The sequence below is a fragment of the Sceloporus undulatus genome, chromosome 3 (assembly GCF_019175285.1).
Source record: "Sceloporus undulatus isolate JIND9_A2432 ecotype Alabama chromosome 3, SceUnd_v1.1, whole genome shotgun sequence".
NCBI lineage: Eukaryota > Metazoa > Chordata > Lepidosauria > Squamata > Phrynosomatidae > Sceloporus > Sceloporus undulatus.
In genome coordinates, this window is record NC_056524.1 from 30,769,899 (window position 1) to 30,793,934 (window position 24,036).

General features: G+C 41.4%; 1 protein-coding gene across 2 annotated transcripts; it reads right to left on the reverse strand.

Annotated features, from left to right (window-relative positions):
• Positions 1-13,189: 13,189 nt before the first annotated feature.
• Positions 13,190-23,722, reverse strand: RNF6 (ring finger protein 6). 2 transcript variants are annotated; one of them, XM_042459964.1, is made up of 5 exons: positions 23,321-23,722; positions 19,389-19,458; positions 17,943-18,147; positions 17,188-17,295; positions 13,190-15,853 (listed from the first exon to the last, which is right to left on the reverse strand). In XM_042459964.1, exons 3-5 carry the CDS (start codon positions 18,130-18,132, stop codon positions 14,196-14,198), a joined length of 1,956 nt encoding a protein of 651 aa, XP_042315898.1. In that variant the 5' UTR covers positions 18,133-18,147; positions 19,389-19,458; positions 23,321-23,722; the 3' UTR covers positions 13,190-14,195. The 2 variants fall into 2 exon arrangements, with proteins under 2 accessions (XP_042315898.1, XP_042315899.1); XM_042459965.1 differs by lacking the exon at positions 19,389-19,458.
• Positions 23,723-24,036: the final 314 nt, after the last annotated feature.

The following is a 24,036-nucleotide window of genomic DNA, read 5'->3' on the forward strand; positions in this document are numbered from 1 at the left end:
TATCTCAACTGGACTTCACTAACTTAATCCGTTCTTGCCTGCTTTGATTCAGCTACCTTGACTGGACCTGACCTGACCTTTCCTCCGGTGTCTGGTCTTGTCTGCTTGACTGGATTTGACCTGCTTCAATCCATCAGATGCTACTCACTTGCCCTGAGAGCATCAATTGCCTGAGGAACTGGACAGTGTTAAATCTACATATGTTGAATTTCCAGGTCTTTTTCTAAGCATTTCCATGACTCATTACAAAGCCATTGTGTTATCTGTTGCTTGTCTGAATGTTTCCCCTAGTACTTACACATCAAATAGTGAGAGGTGCAGAAACTAGTGGAATATCATTGCCTCTTGGGCTTTTTTCAAATCATATTATATTGAGTACACAAGCCTAAATTAGACACACTTGATCCCATTCAAATCAATGGGGCAACTTTATTATGGGTAACTTCAGTCCCATTTAGTCTCTAAATGTCTAAGTTTGGATGTCTGGATATAACTCAAAAACTTTTAATTTGTAGGCTATCTTGCTCAATGAGACTAAAGAGGAAGTTTGGGTTACATGAGAAATAATTCCCCTGCTTGCATCTCTTTCATTACTATTTCTGAGTAATATTAACAAGCGAAGTTTCATTCAGATTTCAGTTATATGCAAAATGAAAATATTAATTAATGGGTGAAAGAATTCAAAGCACTTAGTGCCATCTTGCCATGTGAGATACCACAAAAGTAGAATGATCCAGTCCTCAGACCAGAGTCTGGAAAAGTTATGTTTTTGGACTACACTTCCCAGAATCCCCTAGCCAACATAGCAACTGGTCATGCTGGTTAGGGGAGTCTGAGAATTGTACTCCAAGAAAGTAACACTTCCAACCTCTGAGGGATAGCTGTGTTAATCTATGGCAGCAAACACAACAGAGTCTGTAAAGTCGAAGGCTTTCATGGCCAGCATCCTTAGTTTTTTGTGGGTTTTTTGGGCTATGTGGCCATGTTCCAGAAAAGTTTCTTCCTGATGTTTCGCCAGCATCTGTGGCTGGCATCTTCAGAGAATTCTCTGAAGATGCCAGCCACAGATGCTGGTGAAACGTCAGGAAGTACTGCTTCTGTCTTCTGGCCACATAGCCCGAAAAATCCAAAAAACAACAACAGAGTATTCTTGTTTTGTACCAAAAATTCTAATGAATATATTGAGCTTTGGGGAACTAAAACCCATTTGGTTAGATGCACTATGAAGGGTTCAACCTACAGTATTTCTAAACAAATCTGCAAGGTTTTGTTTGTTTGTTTGTTTGTTTTCCTTCCCTGTTTTATGGGGCATATTTGGCAGCTGTTTCTGAAGATGTTCCAAAAATAAAATCTTCCTGCATAATGCAGAGTCACACAAGGTCCTCAGCATTTCTATAGCCTGGTACACCATGATCAAGTGCAGCTCATAAGGGTCACCTTGCTTCAAAATGAAAACCTCCAGGTTGAAAGTTGTTCTTTTCAAGTGAAAATCACAGATATTAGCCAAATTGATCTGTTTTCTGGAAAAACAGATTCATCTATCTTTCGTATAATAAGATACAGCAATGATGATTCTCATATTGATAAACTCAGGAAAACATAACCACAGCATTAGCAGTATGAATTAATCTTGGATTGTCTTTCTCTCGTGCCACCTCCAAGATATCAGTGAATAAAACTTTCACCTATTGGTTGGAGATTATTCCCAGCAGGGGATAAACAATCCAAATCCATTAAAATAAAAAAGGCTATAATTCTCATAAGTTTCAAGAAAAGGGGAAATAGTCTAGCATATAGCTCTCAATTGGTATGACCAGAGAAGAAATTATTTAGGAGCCAATTTATCATAATATATTCTGCTATAAATTTAAAATGGACTGTCTTCAGCCATTTGGAATCTATTGTACAGTTTGGTGGAGTTGTCATTTCTAATGTTCAGAGCTCAGAAAAGTGGCTTTTTTTGGACAACAATGCCCAGAAAGCCATATCTAATCATTTGTATTTATTTCTTGGAATCATCTTTCTTCTCATACAGGTCCCAAAGTGATTTACAACACAGATTAAAAAATATGACAGCCAAAACACAACTTGTGCTCTATACTCATATTTATTCAAAGTTGTTTCCTGAAAGACTGACACTAGAGGTCAATATAGACAAAGAGCTAGATATATCAATTACCCTTGTGGGTTTTTGTTTTTTTAAAAAATGCAATAAACTTTTGCATTTCTAAAACAAAGGTGAGGTGTTCCATATAGAGGTGCATTTCTAAAGCAAAGGTAAGGTGTTCACTGAGCACTTTTTCTTGGCTGGTGCTGGAAGGGTGAAACAAGTAGTGACCCACAGGTCAATATAAGATTGCTTCCATTTGGATTCATTTTGGCATGCTGTTTTTAAGAGAAAAACTTCCCCTTCCTAGCATTCACTGAAAATGGTTTATGATTCATTGTTTTAAATTCCACTTTCCCCTAAATGATCACCTTTCTTTGATACTAAACAACTGATGAAAAGTATTGAGTAATTCTTTAAGGTGCTAATCAAAATTATATTTGATACACCCAGAGGCTGCACCCTCACAGCAGAAATATCTAGTTTGACAACACTTTAACTGCCATGGCTCAATGCTATGGAATTCTGGGAACTGCAGTTTGTTGCGGCACCAGCACTCTCTGAGAGAGAAGGGTAATTTCTCACAAATCTACAATGCCAGAATTCTATAAATTTTAGCCATGGCAGTTAGTGGTATCAATTGGCTTCAGTTGTTACAGAACGAGCCTTTAATTGAGTGCATTATCATTTCTCTCTGAGTTTTTAAAAACATATTTTCTCTTGAACTTTATGCTTTAATTCTATTTTTCATCATGTTTATTTTTAGAGGCCTTCAGTTTCATTTCTGTGAGAAAAGTAAGCTATAGAATCTATTTATAATAGACCTATCATGTCCCATATTGGTGGAGTGGGTAAGTTTCAGAGAGCAACCACCACTCACTCACTGAAAGTGGCTAGAAATTAACTTTTGTTTCCCTAAAAACCTTGTTTTCAGTCAAAAGAAGGTGGAGCGTGAACCTTGTTTTAGAGAAGATTAATCTTGGCTGGAGGCTACTTGAAGTACAATTCTACATTTTAATGAAAAAAATATGGGGGTAGGAGAGTTGAAGCTGACTGAAGGGTAGTTAGCAACAAAAGATTTTGGGGAAGGCACAAATGGGAGGGGTTGTATGCCGCCCATCTCTGATGTATGGGGAAAGTGTGGTTATGGCAGCCATTTATCTTAACTTGTCCATTGACTTCTGGAACTGGAGAAAGTTCAAGCAGAAGTCACAAGCTCTGTATGTGTTTGTGTGTGTACGCATGTGCATGCATGCACATGTTGAGGGGTGAGCATTCTGTGTGGTTCAAAAATATTCATTCATTTCTGTCTGCAAGGGTATCTTTCAAAATTACCTGGGTATATTGCAGAAATGCAGTACAGAATTGGAAAAGACCACAAGGACCATCCAGTGCTGCCCAATGCCATGCAGGAACTCACAATCAAAGCACCCCGACAGATGGTCATCCAGCTTCTGTTTAAAAACCTCCAAAGTAGGAGATGCCACCACACTCGGAGGGAGTGTGTTCCACTGTATAAAAATAATATGTAATGATACAAAAATACTTCATTAAATATCAGTCACAATCACCCATGCCATAGTATTTCCACTTCGTATGTATGGTTGTGAAAGCTGGACAGTGAAGAAAGCTGACAGGAAGAAAATAAACTCATTTAAAATGTGGTGTTGGAGAAGAGTTCTATGGATACCATGAACTGCTAAAAACACAAATGAACAGGTCCCAGAATAAATTGGTCTTAAAATGCTTCCTTGAAGTTACGATGATTTAACTGAAGGTGCCATACTTTGGCATATCATAAGATGATGTGACTTGTTCAAAAAGACAGCAATGTTTGGTAGAGTGGAAGAGAGTAGGAAAAGAGGAAGTTTGCAATACAGGTGGGTAGATTTAATCAAGAAAGCCATGCAGAGCAAATGACAACCAGGCCTCTTGTGTCTCATTCACAGGGTTGCTCTAAGTTAAAGTCAACTTGATGGGAAATACCAGCAATGAACTGCATACTAGTTAACTCCTTTTGGGGGAAGGGGCATTGGGACTACCTCTTTCTTAGACCTTTTTGCCCATTCAGCATGCCATTTTCCAGTTATTATAATAAAGCAAAAGCTACCATGGTGTAGTGGTTTGAACATTGGACTACCACTCTGGAAATCAGAGGACAGTTCCCTGCTTGGCCATGGAAACCCATTGTGTGACCTTGGACGAGTTACACACTGTCAGCCCCAGAAAACCCCATTATAATCTTGCCTAAGGGTCACCACACGTCGGAAACAATGTGAAAGGCACACCACAACAACAAATAATATAGAGAGCAGATAAGTGTCTTCTAATGGTTTTTGCCAGTAATCAAGAGTCTCTGCTGTTTACCTTATACAAAGTTCAAGAGATTTATCCTCCAAGGGCATTTCAGCACCTTGAATAGCTCCTCTGTGTTGAAAGCATTGGAGGACTGTCTACAGACAGCCAAGATTAGATGAACAGTTAGATTTAATTAATTTCTTTTGCACACCTAGTTATGTTTACATGCACATTTTGCTTAACTTTTTTTGGCTTAACAGCAATATCTTTGAATGTATTATGGACTAGCATTGCACAAAATGGAGGATAAATCTCTTGGTGGCTAGTAGCCATGACAGTGAAACAGAGGCTTGAAATTCCATGCACAATGTGTCTGGATATTAGGTGCTGAGGAAAGCTGTTGCCTTCATGTCCTGCTTCTCAAAGGCATCTGGACATGCGCTGTTGGAAACTGGATTACAAACCAGGCAACCCTTTGCTCCAATAAATAAAGCAAGGGTTTTCTTAAGTTCTTAACATGTCCATGCAAAATCACATTGTCCTGTGTAGCAATCTAGTGTAAGTAATGTGTACTGATGTGTAGATTATCTATCCTCACTTTGGACTAGGATGGGCATGTAATTGGACAAGACTTCCAATACTTTTAACACTTATGTGGGCAAAGGAATTTTTGAAAGGTGTAGAATATCTGCTAGAATTCTGTTTCATGTGGCCACCGATCTTATAAAAAGGGGGCTAGAGCAGATGACCACTGCACCCTTCTTCACAACTAGACTTTACAATGTGCCCTTTTGTAAACCCAGTAGGTTGGGTCTAAAAAGCCACGAGCAGAAAGAGAACAGCCCCCTGCACTGTTCCAAAAAAATCTTGCACAACAATTCATGTAGTTTTAATTTTTTTTATCACAAAACATCTAATTTAAAATTAAAATAATATACAATTAAAAATAAAGAAATAGGATGGGTTGGGGGGGGAAAGAGAGAAAAGGGTGAAAGAAAGTACAGAGAAATAATAAACAGTAGGGCTCTGATCCTCATAATCCTGATTGTAATGAAAAGAAAAGGAAAAAAGAAGGCAACCATCTACCATTACAATTGTATTACGATAATTTAATTGGATCATTACAAATCTAATAAAATTATCATACTAACATTATTAAGAACCATTAGTGGCCACAGATTATAAAATCATTAGATTTCTTATTGCTTAAAAGGTCCATTAGTTTCTAATCTTTCAAAAGGTCCAGAACATATCTAATATAGAAAAGGATTCATAGCATTCTGGAAAAAAGTATATTCTCTAGAGTTTGCCAGTAACAACTGTCTATTAATTTCAAATAATTTTTAAAAAAGTTTTAGACACTCCCTTGGTCTTCTTTAATACCTCTACTGGAATATTTATCTTTAATAGGATGAACAACCTCATTCCAATCACTCATGCAAGTAAGATTTCGTGTCTAGTTCAGAAGCCTTTCCTGACAAATGTCCATAGAAGTTGATTTGTAATTACGAGGGCCATAAATACACATTAAATATGTTATCTTATCATGCCAGTTGATTTCCACCCACAGAATCATAGACTCATAGAGTTGGAAGAGACCACAAGGGCCATCCAGTCCAACCCCATTCTGCCATGCAGGAACTCTCAATCAAAGCATCCCCGACAGATGGCCATCCAGCCTCTGTTTAAAGACCTCCAAGGAAGGAGACTCCACTACACTCCGAGGAAAGAGTGTGTTCCACTATCAAACAGCCCTTACTGTCAGGAAGTTCCTCCTAATATCGAGTAGTTATCAAGTAGTTATCAAGCTTTCTGGTACTATCCAACAAAAGGTTATATCTTTTTTCCCCTGAGTATCTCTACCAAGAATGTATATTATTTTTTCCAGCATTCTTTCAGGAATTTTTAAAAACGTAATTATTTCATTCTTATTTATTTTAAGCCTTTTCTTAAACTGTGCTCTTAATATTTCATTTCTGATGCTTTTATATATGAAACAAATTATCACATTGCTTGAGTAAAAAATTCCAATGTGCATAAGCAGAGTTTTGCCTATATACTGCTTTTCTCTTCTTTTAAAATTCTTTATGAGAACGGTTTGTAAGGAACAACAAAGCATTTAAGATTGTTTTAAGTCATTTGGCTCTTCTGGAACAGATCTTAACCTAACCTGTGTTTTCTTTGATTTTGTCCTAATTCTATCCTATGACTTTTCCTAACCCGGCCATAAAATGTCCATTCCTTTCAAATTATTAGTGATCTATAGTTTTTTGTGGCCATGTTGTAGAAGAGTTTATTCCTGACATTTCGCCAGCATCAGAGAAGATGCCAGCCACAGATGCTAGTGAAATATCAGGAAGAAACGCTTCTAGAATGTGGCCACATAGACTGAAAAACCCACAAAAAACTATGGATGCTGGCCATAAAAGCCTTTGACTTTATATTAGTGATCTCTTGTTCATTTTTGTGTGTAATTGTTGTGTGGTTCTGAACTTACTTGGTGATTTGTTTGAACTGTTTTTCAACAAGCTAGCACAGTTCTGGACATTTTTCTGATGGTCATGTTTCTGATGTTGTATAAATCACTCTCTGCTTAAATTCTGGCATCAGAGGCTATATTTATTTATCCTTTTCTAAAACATGGCTTCCATATAGACCTTTTAATTGTCTAAGTCTTAATTGTTTAAGTCCTGGAGACACCAATTCTATTTATTTCCAGTTCAAACTGCCACTTACTTTTCAGTTTCGTAGCACTCTACAACCAGTCTGTTTTTGCTGTTAGCTTCATTTAGTTTCACTTTCCAGTAACTTCTCAATATTTACAATGCAGTTTGTACAAAATGTGACAGTATACATATTTAGGAGTGTGAACTTAAACTCTGATTCTACATGTGTTTACTTGGAAATGTGAAGTTGCAATGAAACAAATAATTTCAACTACAATTACATTTTAAGGAAGCATATGTAAGACAAGTGGTGGAAATGACAGAGACTTCCAGAAGTTGTTGGATTGCAAAATAGCCAATGGTAAAGAATCCTGAGAGTTGGAGTCCTACATTATCTGCAGGAATACTTTAGTACAATCACTGCTTAAGACCGCAATATCATTTGTTAAACACTGATTCACAACTGTATTTGAGACATCAGTATAAATGTCAAATATTATACTGTACTCTGGTCCTTGTACTTTAAAATGTTTAAAATTATTCTTCCTATCCTCACCGCCATCTCAGAGAGGCATTTTAAAGATAGCAAGGCTTGCACCCAACTGCTGGGATAGAATCACTTCCTGAGCATCCAGACAAAAGAGATGAGCTATTCATTAATCTAGCTCAGAAATGGATTAGTGTCACAAATAGTTGCAAGGAGTGAACTTTCAATAGATGTGCCTTTGCCTGCACAAATCCTGGATGGTGATATAAATAAGTAACCAGAAGATAAGGCTGCAATGGTCAAGTTAGAGATTTTGAAGTAATCCAGCTACATTTCTAGAGAACACATTATCTGAGAACTGGGACTTCAAGGAGGAGCTTAGGTTAAGTATGAAGACAGAAATACAAACCCTCATCCAATTGATTTCCCCTCCATACTGAAACATGTGGCTCCTGTAGTGTTTTACATTATATAGTGTGTACTTCTTTTGTGAAAAAGCAGAAGTCAGTCAGATCTTTGCAACATGGGAAGTAACCATTTTATTTATTCCCTAAAGCAAGGTGGGCAACATATAGTCCTTCGTTTATTAGTGAAGTTCAGTGTCCTCTCATCTTTGGTTATATGAGTTGAGGGTAATGGAAGCTGTAATTTAATGCATCTAGAGGGGACTAGGTTACATAAGCATGGTATCTGAACAATATTAGCTAGACAGACCATTAGTATCAAACAGCTTCCTATGCTCCGGGGGGGGGGGGGGGTGACATTAAAGCCAAAGGTTTCTTTCATATGTACAGTCTTTAATTCAAACAGGATATCTCTTACTTAATCACACTCAGTCCATTTGGATGTGGACATAGCATTTGTGGATGCAGCAGCTAAGGGCCTTGTAAACTTTCCTCCATATGACAGCGACAGGCAATCCTTTTGGTCTGGAGTTAAATTCCTATTTGGAAAGGGCCTCATGAGTATATTCCAGCAGTGAGTGGAGCTAAGGGCATAGACAGGGTTAATATAATTTTTATCAATTTGGAAATTTCTCCATTAAATGTACAAGGCACAGCCCAATGCATAATGCTTAATTACTGTGGGTTTAGCTCCAGGGAAACAGCTTCCAGTTATACAAACCATAACTCAGTTTTATGCATAGCCACAGTGCAACAGCTTTCCAGGTTACAAAACAGAGGTCAGGTTTCATGCATCAGCTTCCTGGGCCATAAACAACCTCTCATGTCTAACTGCTGATTGGAGAAAACAGCAACAGCAGCTTACGGACTGGATAACAAACCATTAGAAACTATCTCTGGCCTATTGGCTAGAGCAGGGGTAGGCAACCTTATTGAGCCTGGGGCCGGGTTGCTGTCCCTTAGACAACTGGGGGGCCGAAGCCAAAAAATAAATAATTAATTTTTTAAAAAGAATTAAATATATAAATAAACTAGGACAAATGTAGGACAAAATTTTCAAATGGAAGACACTTTTTTAAAAAAAAATGGAGGACATGCGAAAAAATTTGCTGATTTAAAAAAAAATGTTAATATAAATGCATGTTTCTGAGGCTTCTATAGACAATTGCCCCCCAAAGGCCCCGGCAGCAATCGGCGGCAGGACCGGGCTGGGGCCGGTCCCAAGGCCTTGCCGGGCCGCATCCGGCCCGCGGGCCGCAGGTTGCCTACCCCTCCCCACTTCTGATTTAGTTACAAACCAAATACACTTGCCAAATACATAGCCACGTTAGTGTGGAACGGCGTAGGCAACCTTTTTGAGCCGGGGACCGGGTTGCTGTCCCTCAGGCAACTGGGGGCCGAAGCCGGGGGGTGGAGCTTCCACCCTCTGGGGGCAGGGCCGCGTGCTGGGGGTAGGGCCACGTGCCGGGGGTGGAGCTTCCACCTTCCAGGGGTGGAGCTTCCACTCTCCTGGGGCCAGGCCTCCCCATCTTTGCCGGCCCCTGACGGGGCCCCAGGCCCTGTCAGAGGCTGGCAAAAAAGCCAGTGGGGGCCGCCAGCACTGGAGGCCTCCTCCTCTTTGCCGGTCCTTTTTCCGTTGCTGGGGCCCTCCAAGAGGGCACCGGTGGTGGCAGCGGGCCTCTGGGAGGCCCTTTTGCTGTTGCTGGGGCCCTCACAGAGGGCCCCAGCAAAGGCAACCGGCCTGCCAGAGGCCCCCTGCCGCCGGGGCCCTCTCGGAGGGCGACGGCAACGGCATCGGGCCTCCCAGAGGCCCCCTGCCGCCACCGGGGCGCTCTCGGAGGGCGACGGCAACGGGCCTCTCAGAGCCCGCCGAAATCTCGCGCGACCTAACTTGTGGTCGCGCGAGACTTCGCCTCTAGGCGCTGCCATTTTTTCAAAATGGCGGCGAAGTCTCGCGTGACCTGGGGTGGTCGTGTGAGATTTCGCTGCCATTTTGAAAAAAATGGCAGCCACCGGGATCGGCGAAAGCTGCAATCGGCAGCGGCGGCAGGGGCCGGCGGTAAGGCCTCCGCGGGCCGGAGGTTGCCGACCCCTGATGTGGAATATCAGTATGCAAAGGGATCTTGTAGCATGTTTGGGACTGAGCGAAAGAAGTTGTAGCATAAGCTTTCTTAAATTTGTTTTACTTTAATACATCTGAGGAAACAGACTGGGGTTGTATTTGCACTGCAGAAATAATCCATCCTGACACCACTTTAATTGCCATGGCTCAATACTATGGAATTCTGGGAACTGTAGTTTGTTATGGCACCAGAGCTTTCTGACAGAGAATGCTCAATGTCTAAAAATACCTAGAAGTCCCAGAATTCCATAGCATTGAGCCCTGGCAGTCAAACTGGATTATTTCTGCAGTGTGGATGGAGACGAAGTCTACAAAAGCTTATGCCACAATTTATTTTGCTCATTTAGTCTCAAAGGTGTTACATACAAATTTGTTTTGTCAACCATTTGTGTAAGGCACAGAGACCATGCACAAGAAGAAAAGGTTGCTTACCTGTAACTGTGGTTCTCTGAGTGGTCATCTGTGCTCTCACACAAATGGGGAGAAAACCCATTTGTGTGAGGCAGACATACCATGAAGAAGAAACCATTCTTAAAAACCCATTGCATGAAAAGGCAACACAAGGCCAAGATTTCTTTTCTCCAGGCTAAACATCCCCAGCTCCCTAAATCATTCCTCATAGGACATGGTTTCCAGACCTTTCACCATTTTAGTCGCTCTCCTTTGGACACGCTCCAGTTTCTCAATGTCCTTTTTGAATTGTGGTGCCCAGAACTGGACACAATATTCCAGGTGGGGCCTGATCAAAGCAGAATACAGTGGTGCCTCGGGTTACGAAATTAATTCGTAACGCGGCCGCTTTCGTAACCCGAAAAGCCTTCGTAAGCCGAATTGCCATAGGCGCTAATGGGGAAAAGCCGCGATTCCGTGCGAAAAAGCCGAAAAAAGCACCAAAAGTTTTTTCGTAACCCGAAAAAACATTCGTAACCCGGAACAATGATTCCCTATGGGATTTTTTCGTATCCCGAAAATTTCGTAACCTGGGTATTTCGTATCCCGAGGTACCACTGTATAGTGACACTATTACTTCTCTTGATCCAGACACTATACTTTTATTGATGCAGCCTAAAATTGCATTGGCCTTTTTAGCTGCTGCATCACACTGTTGACTCATGTTCAACTTGTGGTCTACTTGGACTCCTAGATCCCTTTCACACTTAGTCTCATTCAGCCAGGTGTCCCCCATCCTATATTTCTGCATTTCATTTTTCTGCCCTAAGGGCAGTACCTTACATTTCTCCATGTTGAATTTCATTTTATTCGCTTTGGCCCAGCTTTCTAGTCTATTCAGGTCATTTTGAATTTTGATCCTGTCCTTTGGAGTATTAGCTATTCCTCCTAATTTGGTGTCATCTGCAAATTTGATGAGTATGCCCTCAATTCTGTCATCCAAGTCATTGATAAAGATGTTGAATAACACTGGCCCCAGGACAGAGCCCGGTGGGTCCTCGCTGGTCACTTAATCTTAGATAACTGGGTTCGGAAAGACCGGCCTCAAGAACTGCTGGCAGAGTACAATACTATGCTCAGTGCTCTGACTTTTGTATGAAGCAAATCACTGGTCAATGTGATAGTGGCTCCCTTTTTCGTGGCTGCCAAGATGTGACCATCTGTTCAGCAGCCTAAGCTTCCTTCAAGGTATCTTGGTATGATTCTGGCACGACTATAACTGAAAATGTTTGGCTGGAGAAGAGGATTTTAAATTTGATGGTGTTGTGAAGGATCAGATAAACTGTATTATAAAAGGTCATAAAAATATGATCAGTCAGCTATAAGTTTTAAGGTAAGTATGGACTGCTTTTAGTCTCTAGTGGAAACAAGGGCACGTTACAGACGGGCCAATGAGACGCCGTTGTTACGCGCGAGGGGTGGCGCTTCCTGATGCACCGCACGCGTAACAAGTACGTCAAAATGGTGGCGCCGCACACAGATGGGCGCCGCCATTTTGACATCACAGACGCGCAGTGTCCGGACATCGCGCGCCGGAAGTGGAGCCACGAGTGCGCGCCTTGCGCTGCCTCTTCCAGGGCACAGGAAGAAGCACCATTTTGGCGCTTCTTTCTTGCTGCGCCCGGGAACCACGCGGTTTGGCTGCTGCGGTTCCCAGACACAGCAACCAGCAGCGGCGTAAGACCTCCCGTTTTGGGCAGTCTGTAACGCGCCAATGTTTTGCCAGTAATCTATGTGTCTATCCCATGCACATAGTAAAAATACCACTGCACAAAGAGGCACTAAGATACCCACAAACAATGAAGCTATCAGAAGCATAAATGGTGATACATCAGATATACTGTTTCTAAATTCCATGTACACGCCTTAACTGCCCAGAACCTAGTGTTTCTACTGGAGTGTTCTGGGCTCAATAAAAGATTACCTATAAACAAAAGATGAACAGGGATGCAAGTTGGATTTTTATGGTCATGGAGGGATACATGGTGGGAGCCAGTGCGGCATAGTGGTTTGAGTGTCGGACTAAGACTCAGGAGACCAGGGTCTGATTCCCTGCTCAACCATGAAACTCACTGGGTCACTTTGGGCAAGTCACATGGTCTCAGACTTAGGGGAAGGCAATGGCAAATCTCCTCTGAACAAATCTAGCCAAAAAAACTATCAGGCAACGATAGTTCACTTGAGAGTCACCATAAATCCGAAACAACTTGAAGGCACACAACAACAAGGGTACAGATTGGAAATAATTATGGATCTGCATGGGCCCTGTAACTAGGAAGGTATATTTGCACTATTTCTGCTGTAACTGTATTTTAAAATCATCAGCTAGAGAATTAGGGAGGACAAAAATACTAAGTTTGAGTTTAATTTCCACATTTAACATCAAAAGCTTCCCTGACAAGGAAGTTAACCTTGGATTTACTGATGCAAATCTCACCGATGTCAAGTGTTCATATTAACATAAGCAAAGTATTCATAAGAGTTCAGGCAAATTTATGAGAAACAAATGCAGGTTGTTAAAGAACTTACTATAAGCTAGATCCAAGAAGCAGAATGACTTGGAAGTCTGCAGCTAGACAGAAACAAGCATTGCAAATTCCACTGGAAATGGAATATGTATATAAGTAACAGTGTGTAAATAATAGCAGACATCTGTTCCAGTTTTGAAGTTTTATTCTGTTGTCAGGTATTGAGATGTGCCTTAAAGGCCATGTATACAGCTGTTTTTGGTATTTTACAGAGAGTATACATATTCCCTTAACATGTTATCACATTTGATCCTCAGGGAGCTCCCCTTATAAGCTGAACAGAATTATGTATCCCATTTGTACATGGTCCAGAAAAGACAGTCTTACAACAAACTGTTAAAAAGTTAAGAAAATGAAAACATAAATCATGCATACTGCAGTTAAGCTCTTTAAACATGGCACTCTTCTGTCTTAGAACTACAGACTCCTCAGAATGCCTATAAATTGGATTAAACAACCTAAATACAGTGTTTCTATATTCTTCAAGCAATTTCTGAAGATACAGTTGGCATATGTGGATTAACAGTTCTTCATGCTAACCGCATGGCAGAATGTATTGAAACATTAACTGCTCTAAATCACTCCAGTGAATATAAATTTAACTTCCCACTTGAACCTCATACATGTTAAAAATTAAAGTGTTAATAGTAAGCCATGTATAAAGCATGCAAAAGCTACCTATAAAATACTTAAATAAAACCAAATGTGCAGGGTGTTCCATAAAAATATACCCCATATAGTAAAACCAAGCACTTCAAATAACTTAAGAACCTTCTTACAGGTGCCAAGGTTTCCAGTTTCATTTGCAACACAAAAAAGGGCACTGCTCATAGAGCAAACAGCTAAAAACAAAACTATTTGACCACTGCACAAATAAAGTGAAACCTCAATAAAGATTGAATCATAAGGAACAAAAGCCATGAAATGTCTATATTACAGAAGTGCTTTCCATAACAAAATTATATAGAAAAATAGACTTATGATGGTAATTTGACATTTATTTTCTTCTGCTTCACTGATGCATTCACTGCCAAAGTCAGATTTTGTCCCATTTTAACATATTTAAAACAGCCCTCTCTTCTTATTGAAAGGTATTAAAAACAGCCCAGATGATTCATCAGTTTCCCACAATATTAAATCACTACAGGTTGCCGACAAATTGGGCAAGTGGAGTTTTCAGAAAGCCAGCGATCAATACAATGAAAGTGAAACTCATGCATACAGGGCAACTGCCTTAGCTTATTTCCAATAACATATTCATTAATACACACACTACATGTTTTACTTGTTTCAGCCTCTTCTACACTGACATCCCCATAATTTCGGGTAGACAGACTATCGATTTGCTCTTTGGTTAATCCCCTCAAGTGACCATTAGTATCTTCTTGTAACAAAAGATAGGGCACAAGGCGAAGAATAGGAAGTGTTCCATTTTCAACAAAACTGTTTGCATCTTGAAACTGTCTGCTGTCTTGTGTTTCATTACCTTGACTATAGTGTTGTGTAACATCCATATCCCCATCCCATTCTCTGCTACCTTGCTCATCAGGTCTGCTCCTAAGTGAAGTCCCACTGAATTCATTGATACTGTTTAGGGTATGCAAGTTAGATAGCTGCGACTGCGCATCTAATGAATTCGGACTATTCCTCTGAGTGTCAGAATTTGATTCTGTATCTATTAAAGAGCTTAGCTCTCCAAACCCTGTCATAATTTGTCTTAGAATTGATCTAAGAGCTGTGGCTGAAGATTCCCCAAGTCCAGTTTCCGAAATCCTACGAAGGGGTATCCGTAAGGTGCTAACATATGTTCGTATACCTGCATGTTCAGATCGTGAAACAGTGCGATGAAACCCCCCTCCATCACTTTCAAAAGTAACCAGGTTGTCTGTCGCACCTGCTCTTGAGCGGGTTCTAGCAGCAATATTGTCTTGATTTCTATTTTCCCCAGCACGAATCCTTCTCACCTGAAGGTCTAGTGTAATAGCAGGATGTCGTCTAGGTTCAGTTGTGGATCCAGCAGATTCTTCATCTTCCAATGTTACATCCAAAGATGGTGTCTGTCCCTCATCTTGCTCTGGAAGAGACAGTGCTGCATCTGTCCCACTAGATTCTCTATGGGTCTGTTGTACATTCCTGTGTGGCATCCCTTCCAAGAGAGACTGGAACTGACTAGTAAAAGTCGACCTTAGTCTTAAAACATCTGGTCTTTGCCTTGTAGCCCTCTGAGTTCTATCCTGAGTTCTCCCTCTGTGAAGCCTCACTGATGTAACTCGGCGTGTTCTTCTTTGTCTGATAATATTGTGCTCATTGTCATCTAAAAAGGTGCGGTGTCCTACAAAATTTGCTGAGTTTCTGTTTCTGCTTCTGAGTCTGCCTGAGAAGAGTTGCGATGTTTCTGCAGTATTTTGAGTCACTGAACTGTTAACATTTCCAAGTCTTGATGATGCAAAAGTACTGGCAGCAGCAGCAGCTCTCAATGTCTGGCTCCTGGTTCGGCTGGCCACTGGGCTGTCTGGTATTACAGACCTATTTACAATATGTGCTCTGTTACTATGACCATGTAAGAAGCCACTGAATTCTTCACCAGCAGCATCATCACTGTTATGCTCATGATTTATATTTATTTCAAGACTAAACCGGAATTCACCATTATTTGGGTTTGCCTGGCTTACAGCCCTCCAAGTCTGGTTTCCACTCTGTCCGCTACGGGTGGAATTTCCTGTATGATGGAATCTGTTCAGCCACTCTAGCAGAGAATCGCTGGTTGAATTTTCCCCCAGAGTCTGTGAATCTGAAAGCAGTTCAAAATCACACACACACAATATATTTTTTCAGGATATACAATGAAACCCCTTTGAATAACCAGTGTTGCCCCTATAACAAGACTGAATTTGAATCTCTTAAATATATTATTTCATTATGATTACTATGAAAGGGCAAGGAAAGACGTAATATTCCCAAATATCCCACTTTTCCCAGGGCTCTCTGCTGAGTCCCTTTTAATCATTTTGCTCAAAGATCCAACAGAATGTTTACAGAGCAGGTAGCTAGGTTTTTAAATTTGGCAATTTTTACTAGATCATCAATGGCAGAACATTGTTAACTATAGTCAATGCATAACTGAGTTTTTTAGCTATTTTAATACTTATTTTTACTGTGTAGTGTATACTTTTCTATCAAATGTGTATTTTAATCAGAGGATTTTATAGTTTATAGACTGCAGATAAAGACAATCAGTATTTTCAAGAATCTTGGTTTTACTTGGACAAAACAGCTACCTTTAACTGTTAACCTGACAACTTGAAAATTTGTAACCACAAGCTTTAATCATCACAATATGGCAGTCACAGTTCTTATTCTGTCACACCTGAGGCTGTACAAATGCTATCAAATCTAAAGAACCAACCTCCTACTAAAAAAAAAAAGGTTAAGTGTTGAAAGCAGCAAATATGCATTGCTGTTTATGAAGGTGAAAACTAATCTGAAGCTATGGCCTTCCCCAACATCATTATTTCTCAGCTGTCCAACAACTATATATACTTTTTATATCTATTCTTCATGACAAAAACCAATACCCACTACTCAGTTCTATTTTCTACTTCAGACACAGAAAAACTCTATGAAGGATAACTGGGAAGGGGGAAGTAGTACCTGGGCCAGCATCAAAAGCAAGGAGTCATTAAATTATGGAAATTAACTGGAGGAAAAGGGTGGCATCTCACATGTTCTAAGTCCGACATACTTCAATTCTAAATCTCTCCGAGGGACAACCTTATGATTTCGATTATTGCTTTATTAAAATTACTTTATAACTGAATAGAGAGTCTAAAAGATGCAACGGGAGGGTCTAAAGGAGTGCCTAAAAAACAAATTCAATTCAAAATGTGTTGTGTTCATATATCCAAGTTCAAGCAGAGTTGTTTTGTTTTGTTTTAATTAATTAATTAAGTGAACACTTCACCAAGCTCTTTCCAAAAATCGCTGTACTGTTATAATACCCTTTTCCCTTTTATGTCCTTGCCTTGGGCTATGTTTGTTAACTCTAACATAATCTATTTTTGCTAAATATGTGCACAATATCTTCAATAAACTATATCAAGCAATTTCTTTATCAGGAAAACTTACATCCAACTGTGTCTCCTTCCCATTCTCTATTTTCTGGGTCAGGCTGGGTTGCCAAATGCTCCTTTGCACTTTGCAAGCGTTGCTGCAGTTCATCTGCTGTTATTTCCCCTGAAACAGTTTACATGGTATTGTCAAATTTATTCAGTGGCTTAAAACGCAGAAGCCAAAAGAATAGTTACCAAGAAAAAGGGATTTTAAAGAAATAATAATAGAAATATAGGAGGAAATCTAGAATATCAAAAATGCAGCAAATCCTCAAATAAGACTACTGTACTAATAATTCTGTTTTTGAAATAGTAATATAAATAGAAATAAATTTACCATGCATTTCCCAAGTACATAAAAACTTCTGTTTTTTCTAACTATTGCCTCATCTATTAACCACATTTTCTATGGAAAATGGTATGTAAAGTGGTGGATAATAACACTAAGTAATTACATTATATCAATACTAGAACTATATAAAGTTCAAACCAAAACTATGGACCCGAACAGACAGGCCAAAATAAAGTTGCTTCAAGTCACTTTGGAGGTATGCAGTTTAAATGACACATGCATCTTAAGAGGACAGAAGCTGTGCCAAAGCCACGCTCCAGTCCTTAGGACCGGAGTGTGGCTTTGGTGCGGCCTCTGGTCTCTTAGGACACATGCATCATTTAAACAGCATACTTCCAAAGTGACCCAAAGCAGCTTTATTTTGGCCTGTCTGTTTAGGCCCTATATTAGATGTTTAAGTGCCATCAGCCAAGTCTTACCTGGAGTCCCAAGAAGATTGCGGTCTCTCATTAATCTGTAGTCTTCATCACTTAGCTCATTAATGAATTGGTAATAGGCTTCCTCTCTGTTAAGGCGTTCCTGCTGCCATTGCCTCTCACCGTCACCACTATGGGTTTGAGATACTGTCTGTCCACCACCTGCCGCTGAGCAAGACCTAGAACAGTCCATTCTAGGAAGATCACACTAATACATCATGGAAAGAAAAATCAAAGTTACATGTATTAAATATGCAACAGCCATCCACCTGGTTTAGCTCTTATTTGGGTTCAAGATCAACCGAAATAATTCCTTTCTACCAGCAAGGCTAAGGCTGTAACTCATGACATACAGTGGCCCTGACACATTTTTTCTGTAAGACCCATTAAACACAATGTAACTTAACTGTATACAGGACTGGGCAGTAAGCTTTGGCTTTACCTTTGATTCTAGTGCTAGGCATCAAGAAGCACATTTTCAAGTTGCATTCACATATCCAAGGTAATAATGCTAAAGCTACTGTGTACTAGTATTTATAGTAAAATTATGCATAGAATAGCCATTCATCAAGTCTATAAAACGTTCATTTCAGTCTATGGCACTACACAGATGGGCCCTATGGGGCGCCGTCGTGACATGCGAGGGGAAGCGCTTTCAGACATTCCTCGCCCCTGACAAGGGTGTCAAAATGGCGGTGGCCTGTGCACATGGGTGCCGCCATTTTGACGTGACGGACGCCTAGCGTCCACACATCCCGGAGTCATTGTGGGGCACAAGTGTGCCATTGGTGGACTGCGGCATCATAATGGTGCCGCAAGAAGAACCTGCTTTTTGTGGGTTTTTGTTGCGCAAGGGAGCCGTGCAATTTGTCCACTGTGGCTGCCTCACGCAACAAAATAAGGCACTGACAGACCGCCCTTTTCGGGTGGTCTGTATACTGCCTATATCTCTTATAATGAAATTCGTTGTGTGTCTTCATTCACTTCTGACTTATGTTGACCATAAGGCACAGAGTTTTCTTGGTGGAGTTTGTTCAGAGGGTGTTTGCCCTTGCCTTCCTCTGTGGCTGAGAGATTGTGACTTGACCAAGATCACCCAGTGGGTTTCTATGGCCAAGCAGAGATTCAGATCCTAGTTTCCCAGTCCAACACTCAAACCGCAACACCGAGCTGGCTCTTTGTCGTCAAATGCAGCTTGCCCAGCCGGCTATACTCCAAGAGAAGACTGGAGTGGTTGAAAGAGCTGAAGCTTATTTAGAATTGCCCTTTCTACAGATGAGCAGAGTGGGTTTACACACCTATCAATGGTAAGCATTCTGCACTAAGCAGATAGTGTGACCACCACCCATTGCCAAATAGTATGCCAGGTGTTAAAACACTGGGTTTAGACTAGAGAACACAATAATAAAGGAAATAAAGAAATCACCAGTTCTTTAAAGTAGTACTCACATATGATATGATTAATGTTCAGGTACCAATAGCCAAAGTAGTAGCTTGGATGTTGTTATGAATGAATCATCTGTAGTAATAGGCAAAACAAAAACAAAGTTTTTACATGATTCCGCCCCCGTAAAACCTCTTTGAAAGAAAAAAAAGTCAAGGATTTCTAACAAGGTGTGATGTTGAAAATCTTCTTCGACACTTTAGATTTCTTTTGTTTTTTTCAGTGCTCCTTGAACAGTCAGGCTGGAGTTGGATTTTGCATAAATCATGTGTGAGAATGCAGAATTAACATAGTGATAAACTGCAAAGTGATGATCTGGAGCATAAACCATCTGCTCTTGTAACTATATATAGCCATTTTCTCCCTCTCAACATCTATGGGTCCACTTTTTTCTAGGTCTATTTCTTTAACTAGACAAAAGTCCAAAATACATTGCAGAAATAATCCAGTTTGAGACTGCTTTAACTGCCCTGTCTCAATACTAGGGAATTCTGGGAACTGTAGTTTTGGGAGACATTTAGCCTTCTCTGTCAGAAAGTTCTTGTGCCACAATAAACTACAATTCCCAGGATTCGCTGGCACTCAGTCAGGGCTGGATTATTTCTGCAGTGTGTTTTGGACCTGAGAGAAAGTTCAACAATTACATCTGACCAGATGGGCTGCAGTTCACCAAACCTTATTCAAAAAGAAATTTGTAAGTCTTTAAGGTGCCATGAGACTCTTGGGACTGTTTGTTTTGCTGTAATGGACTGACAAATGTGGAAATTTCAACACTTGAATATTTTGAAAGGAAGAAAATGCAAGGACAGCAGATAGATCGGTAAAGTTGCTGTCATTCCTCCTCTCCAGGCTGCAAGGTAAGAGACTCTGCTATTAACGGGTGCACCTACACTGTAGAAACAGTGCAGTTTTACACAAGTTTTTAGTGCTATAGCTTCATTCTATGGAACCCTTGGATGCGGGGTTTTACAAAGTCTTTACCCTTCTCTGCCAGAGTGTGTGTATGCCTCGCATAACTATAAATCCCAGGACTCTGGAAGATGAAGCCATGAAGTGTCAAACTGCAGTGTAAATCAATGGCCTGTTACAGACAGGCCAAAATAAAGCTGCTTCGAGTCACTTTGGAGGTATGGTATTTCAATGATGCATGCGTCCTAAGAGTCCAAAAGTCACACCAAAGCCACGCTCCGGTCCTAAGGACTGGAGTGCAGCTTTGGTGTGGCTTTTGGACTCTTAGGACTTATGCATCATTGAAATACCATACCTCCAAAGTGACTCGAAGCAGCTTTATTTTGGCCTGTCTGTAACAGGCCAATGATTCCCAAACTTCGGTCCTCCAGATATTTTAGGCTTCAGCTACCAGAATTCCTGACTGCTGGCCAAGCTGGCCTGGGGCTCTGCAAGCTGAAGTCCACAACACCTGGAGAAACAAAGTTTGGGAATCACTGAGATGCATTGAAAAAGTGAGAGAAGTAGGGGTGTTTAAGAGAAAGGATCTGGGTAGCTTTTCAAGATCTCTTCAACCACACACACATCAATAAGTATTACAACCCACATCTTCTACACAATAGTTACCCCCTTGTTGTGTGGCCTATCCTACAGATGATCCCGGGGCAGGATGACTAAACATCCTACTTTTACAGGATCTGTCCTGCATTTCAACCTTATGTCCAGGAGAAATTTCAAAATGTCCTCCATTCTGAGCATGACTGAGAAGCATGAGAAGAGCTGGTGTAATGGTTTGAGCATTGGACTATGACTCTGGAGACCAGGGTTTGAATCCTGGCTCAGTCATAGAAACCCTGTAGGGCAAATCACACTGTCTCAGCCTCAAAGGATAGCAATGGCGCACACACACATATCCCGAAGAAACTTGCCAAGAAAATCCCATGACAGGTTCTCCACCTTAGGATCCCCATAAGTTAGGAACATATTGAAGGCAAAAACAACAACAACAACAACAAACCCAAGAAGCATGAATTTACATTTCTGAGTGTTTTTAGCTTTTTTGGGTCATGTCCTACATTTTTCTTATGCAGAGAGATCTTGTAGCACCTTTGAAACTCACTGAAAGAAAGAAGTTGGCAGCATGAGCTTTCCTAGACTTAAGTCTACTTCCACAAAATGCATCTGAGGAAGTACATTTAAATCTATGAAAGCTCTCGCTGCCTACCTCTTCTTTCAGTGAGTCTCAAAAGTGCTACAAGATCTTTCGGACTCCACAGGCAGACATCTTGGGACACCTTACATACACTAGCCAAGATGACCAGATGTCCTAACTCAAAAGGATGGCAAGGCACTTGAAATGGCAGTTCCCAGAATTCCATAGCATTGAGTTGTGGCAGTTAAAAGTGATGTCAAACCAGATTATTTCTGCAGTGCGGATGCAGCCCAAGTACAAGTTGCAAAGGAAGACAATGCAACGCAAAACGTAGGGAATTGAAAAAAAAAGCAAGACATTTCCAAATAACAGAAACACTAATAGAAATGTACCCTCATGCTTTTTAGCTCTGCTCAAAATGGAGGACACTTTGCAATTCCTCCTGGACAGAAGGTTAAAATGGTGCTAGAGAATTCTGGCAACTGTAGTTTTGTGAGATATTTTGATTTCTCTGTCTGGTGCCACAATAAACTACAATTCCCAGGATTCCCTAGCACTGAGCCAGGGCAGTTAAAGTCCCAAACTGGAACAAAGCTGCAAATGTCGAAGCTGCAAATATGGAGGGACGAGCATGTGTGGAAATCAAAGAATTTCCTATATAGAATTAAAACAGCATAAAGGTAGTTGTCAGTCATCCTTAAATATAAGCATAAAATATATATTGTTTCTGCAGCGTGTTGTGTTGGACCTTAGTCATGCTCAAAATGGAGGGCACTTTGGGACCCCTCCTGAGCAGAAGGCTGGGATGGAGGACGCATCCTGGGAAAGGAGGGACCCTGGTAAGAAGGGCTGTGTGTGGGGAAGCCCTTCCCAAGAGCCCCAGGGCTGTCTCTCCCTCTCCAGACCTCCTCCTCCTCCTCCTCTTCTTCGGGCCTCCATTAGAGTGTAGTGCGGCAATCCAGTTTGTCTCAAAGGTGCTACAAGACCCCTTTGCACCAAGGCAAACTCTGAGCATGTGCAAAGAGACCTTTTCTGAGGAACCACAGCAACTTTACATGAGGAACTCAAAGAATTTCCTATACAGAATCAAAGCAGCAGAAAGATAATTGTCAGTCACCCTTAAATATAAATATATTATTTCTGCTGTGTGTTTTGGACTTATGAGAGCTACAATCTTTCACTCAATTGCCACATTACCACACTACACTCTTATAGTGCTGGTATTCCACTTTTACTGCTCTGGCTGCCTCCTGTTGCATTCTGGGCTTTGTAGTCCAGTGAGGCCTAAGAGCTCTCAGGCTGAGAACTCTAAATGCTAGATACGCTAATACAAATGTACACTCATGGTTTTTTAGCTGTGCTCAAAATGGAGGACACTTTGCAATTCTTCCTGGACAGAAGGTTGAAATGGAGGAGGCGTCTTGGAAAAGGAGGACACCTATTCACTCTGCTTAAAACTGCAAATCCCAGAATGCAACAGGAAGCAGACAGAGCAGCCAACAGTGGAATGGCAGCGCTATAAGAGCGGCCATCTAGTTTGTCTCAAAGGTGCAACAAGGCAACTCTGAGCATGTGCAAAGAGACCTTTTGTAAGGAAATAAAAAAAATCATATACAGAACCAAAACAGCATAAAGCTAACTGTCAGTCACCCTTAAAGACAAAAATATCTATTGCTTCTGCAGTGTGTTGTGGTGGACCTTAGTCATCTCAAAATGGAGGGCACTTTGGCACCTCTCCTGGAGAGAATGGAGGACGGGCCTGGTCAGGAGGGCTGTGTGTGGGAAGCCCTTCCCAAGAGCCCCAGGGCAGCCTCTCCCTCTCTGGGCCTCCATTACCTGGCCAGAGGCTCCGACCTCCTCCCTCTGCCTCAGCCCACATTGGAGCCTTCGCGGTGGGCGGGACCGAGGGAGTGATTGACGGCGCCTCCCAGCCACTCCTTACGCGACAATGGCGGCAGGCAGCCAATCAGAGCCCTCCAGCCCTGGATTAGGCCGGAGCAGGTGCGCGCGGTTGCTCGGCGACGGCCGCCACACCAAGGCCTAGTCCTAGTCCTCCTCCTCCTTCGCTGCCGTTAAAAGCTCTCCCCGAAAAGTGGGTTTATATGTGACGCCAGTCGCCTCCCCTGCTTCTCCTCGTATCCCTCCGCGGCGGGAAGGAAACTAACAGCTTCCCCTGCCGTCGCTCCGATCGGACGCTGAAGTGGTGCAACGACAATTGAGGTCCGACGGGGTTCAGGCGCCGCGGCTCTCAGTTCCGCCTCGGGCGGACGCGCATGCGCACTGCGAGCAGGCGTCTCTAAATGGGGGAAGACTAAAGGCCGAACACACTTCAGATATAATCCAGTAACATCCGAGCAATGATGTCAGAGAGAGCTCTGGTGCCTCAATATAAACTACAGTTCCCAGGATTCCCTAGCACTGAGCCAAACTGGGTTATTATTGCTGCAGTTTTGGCCCAATGGCTCCCCAAGGCTGCATCCACACTGAAGAAATAATAAGAACCCAGTGTTGGTACCGCTTTAAGTAAAACTCTGGCCAGGGTGACCAGAGGC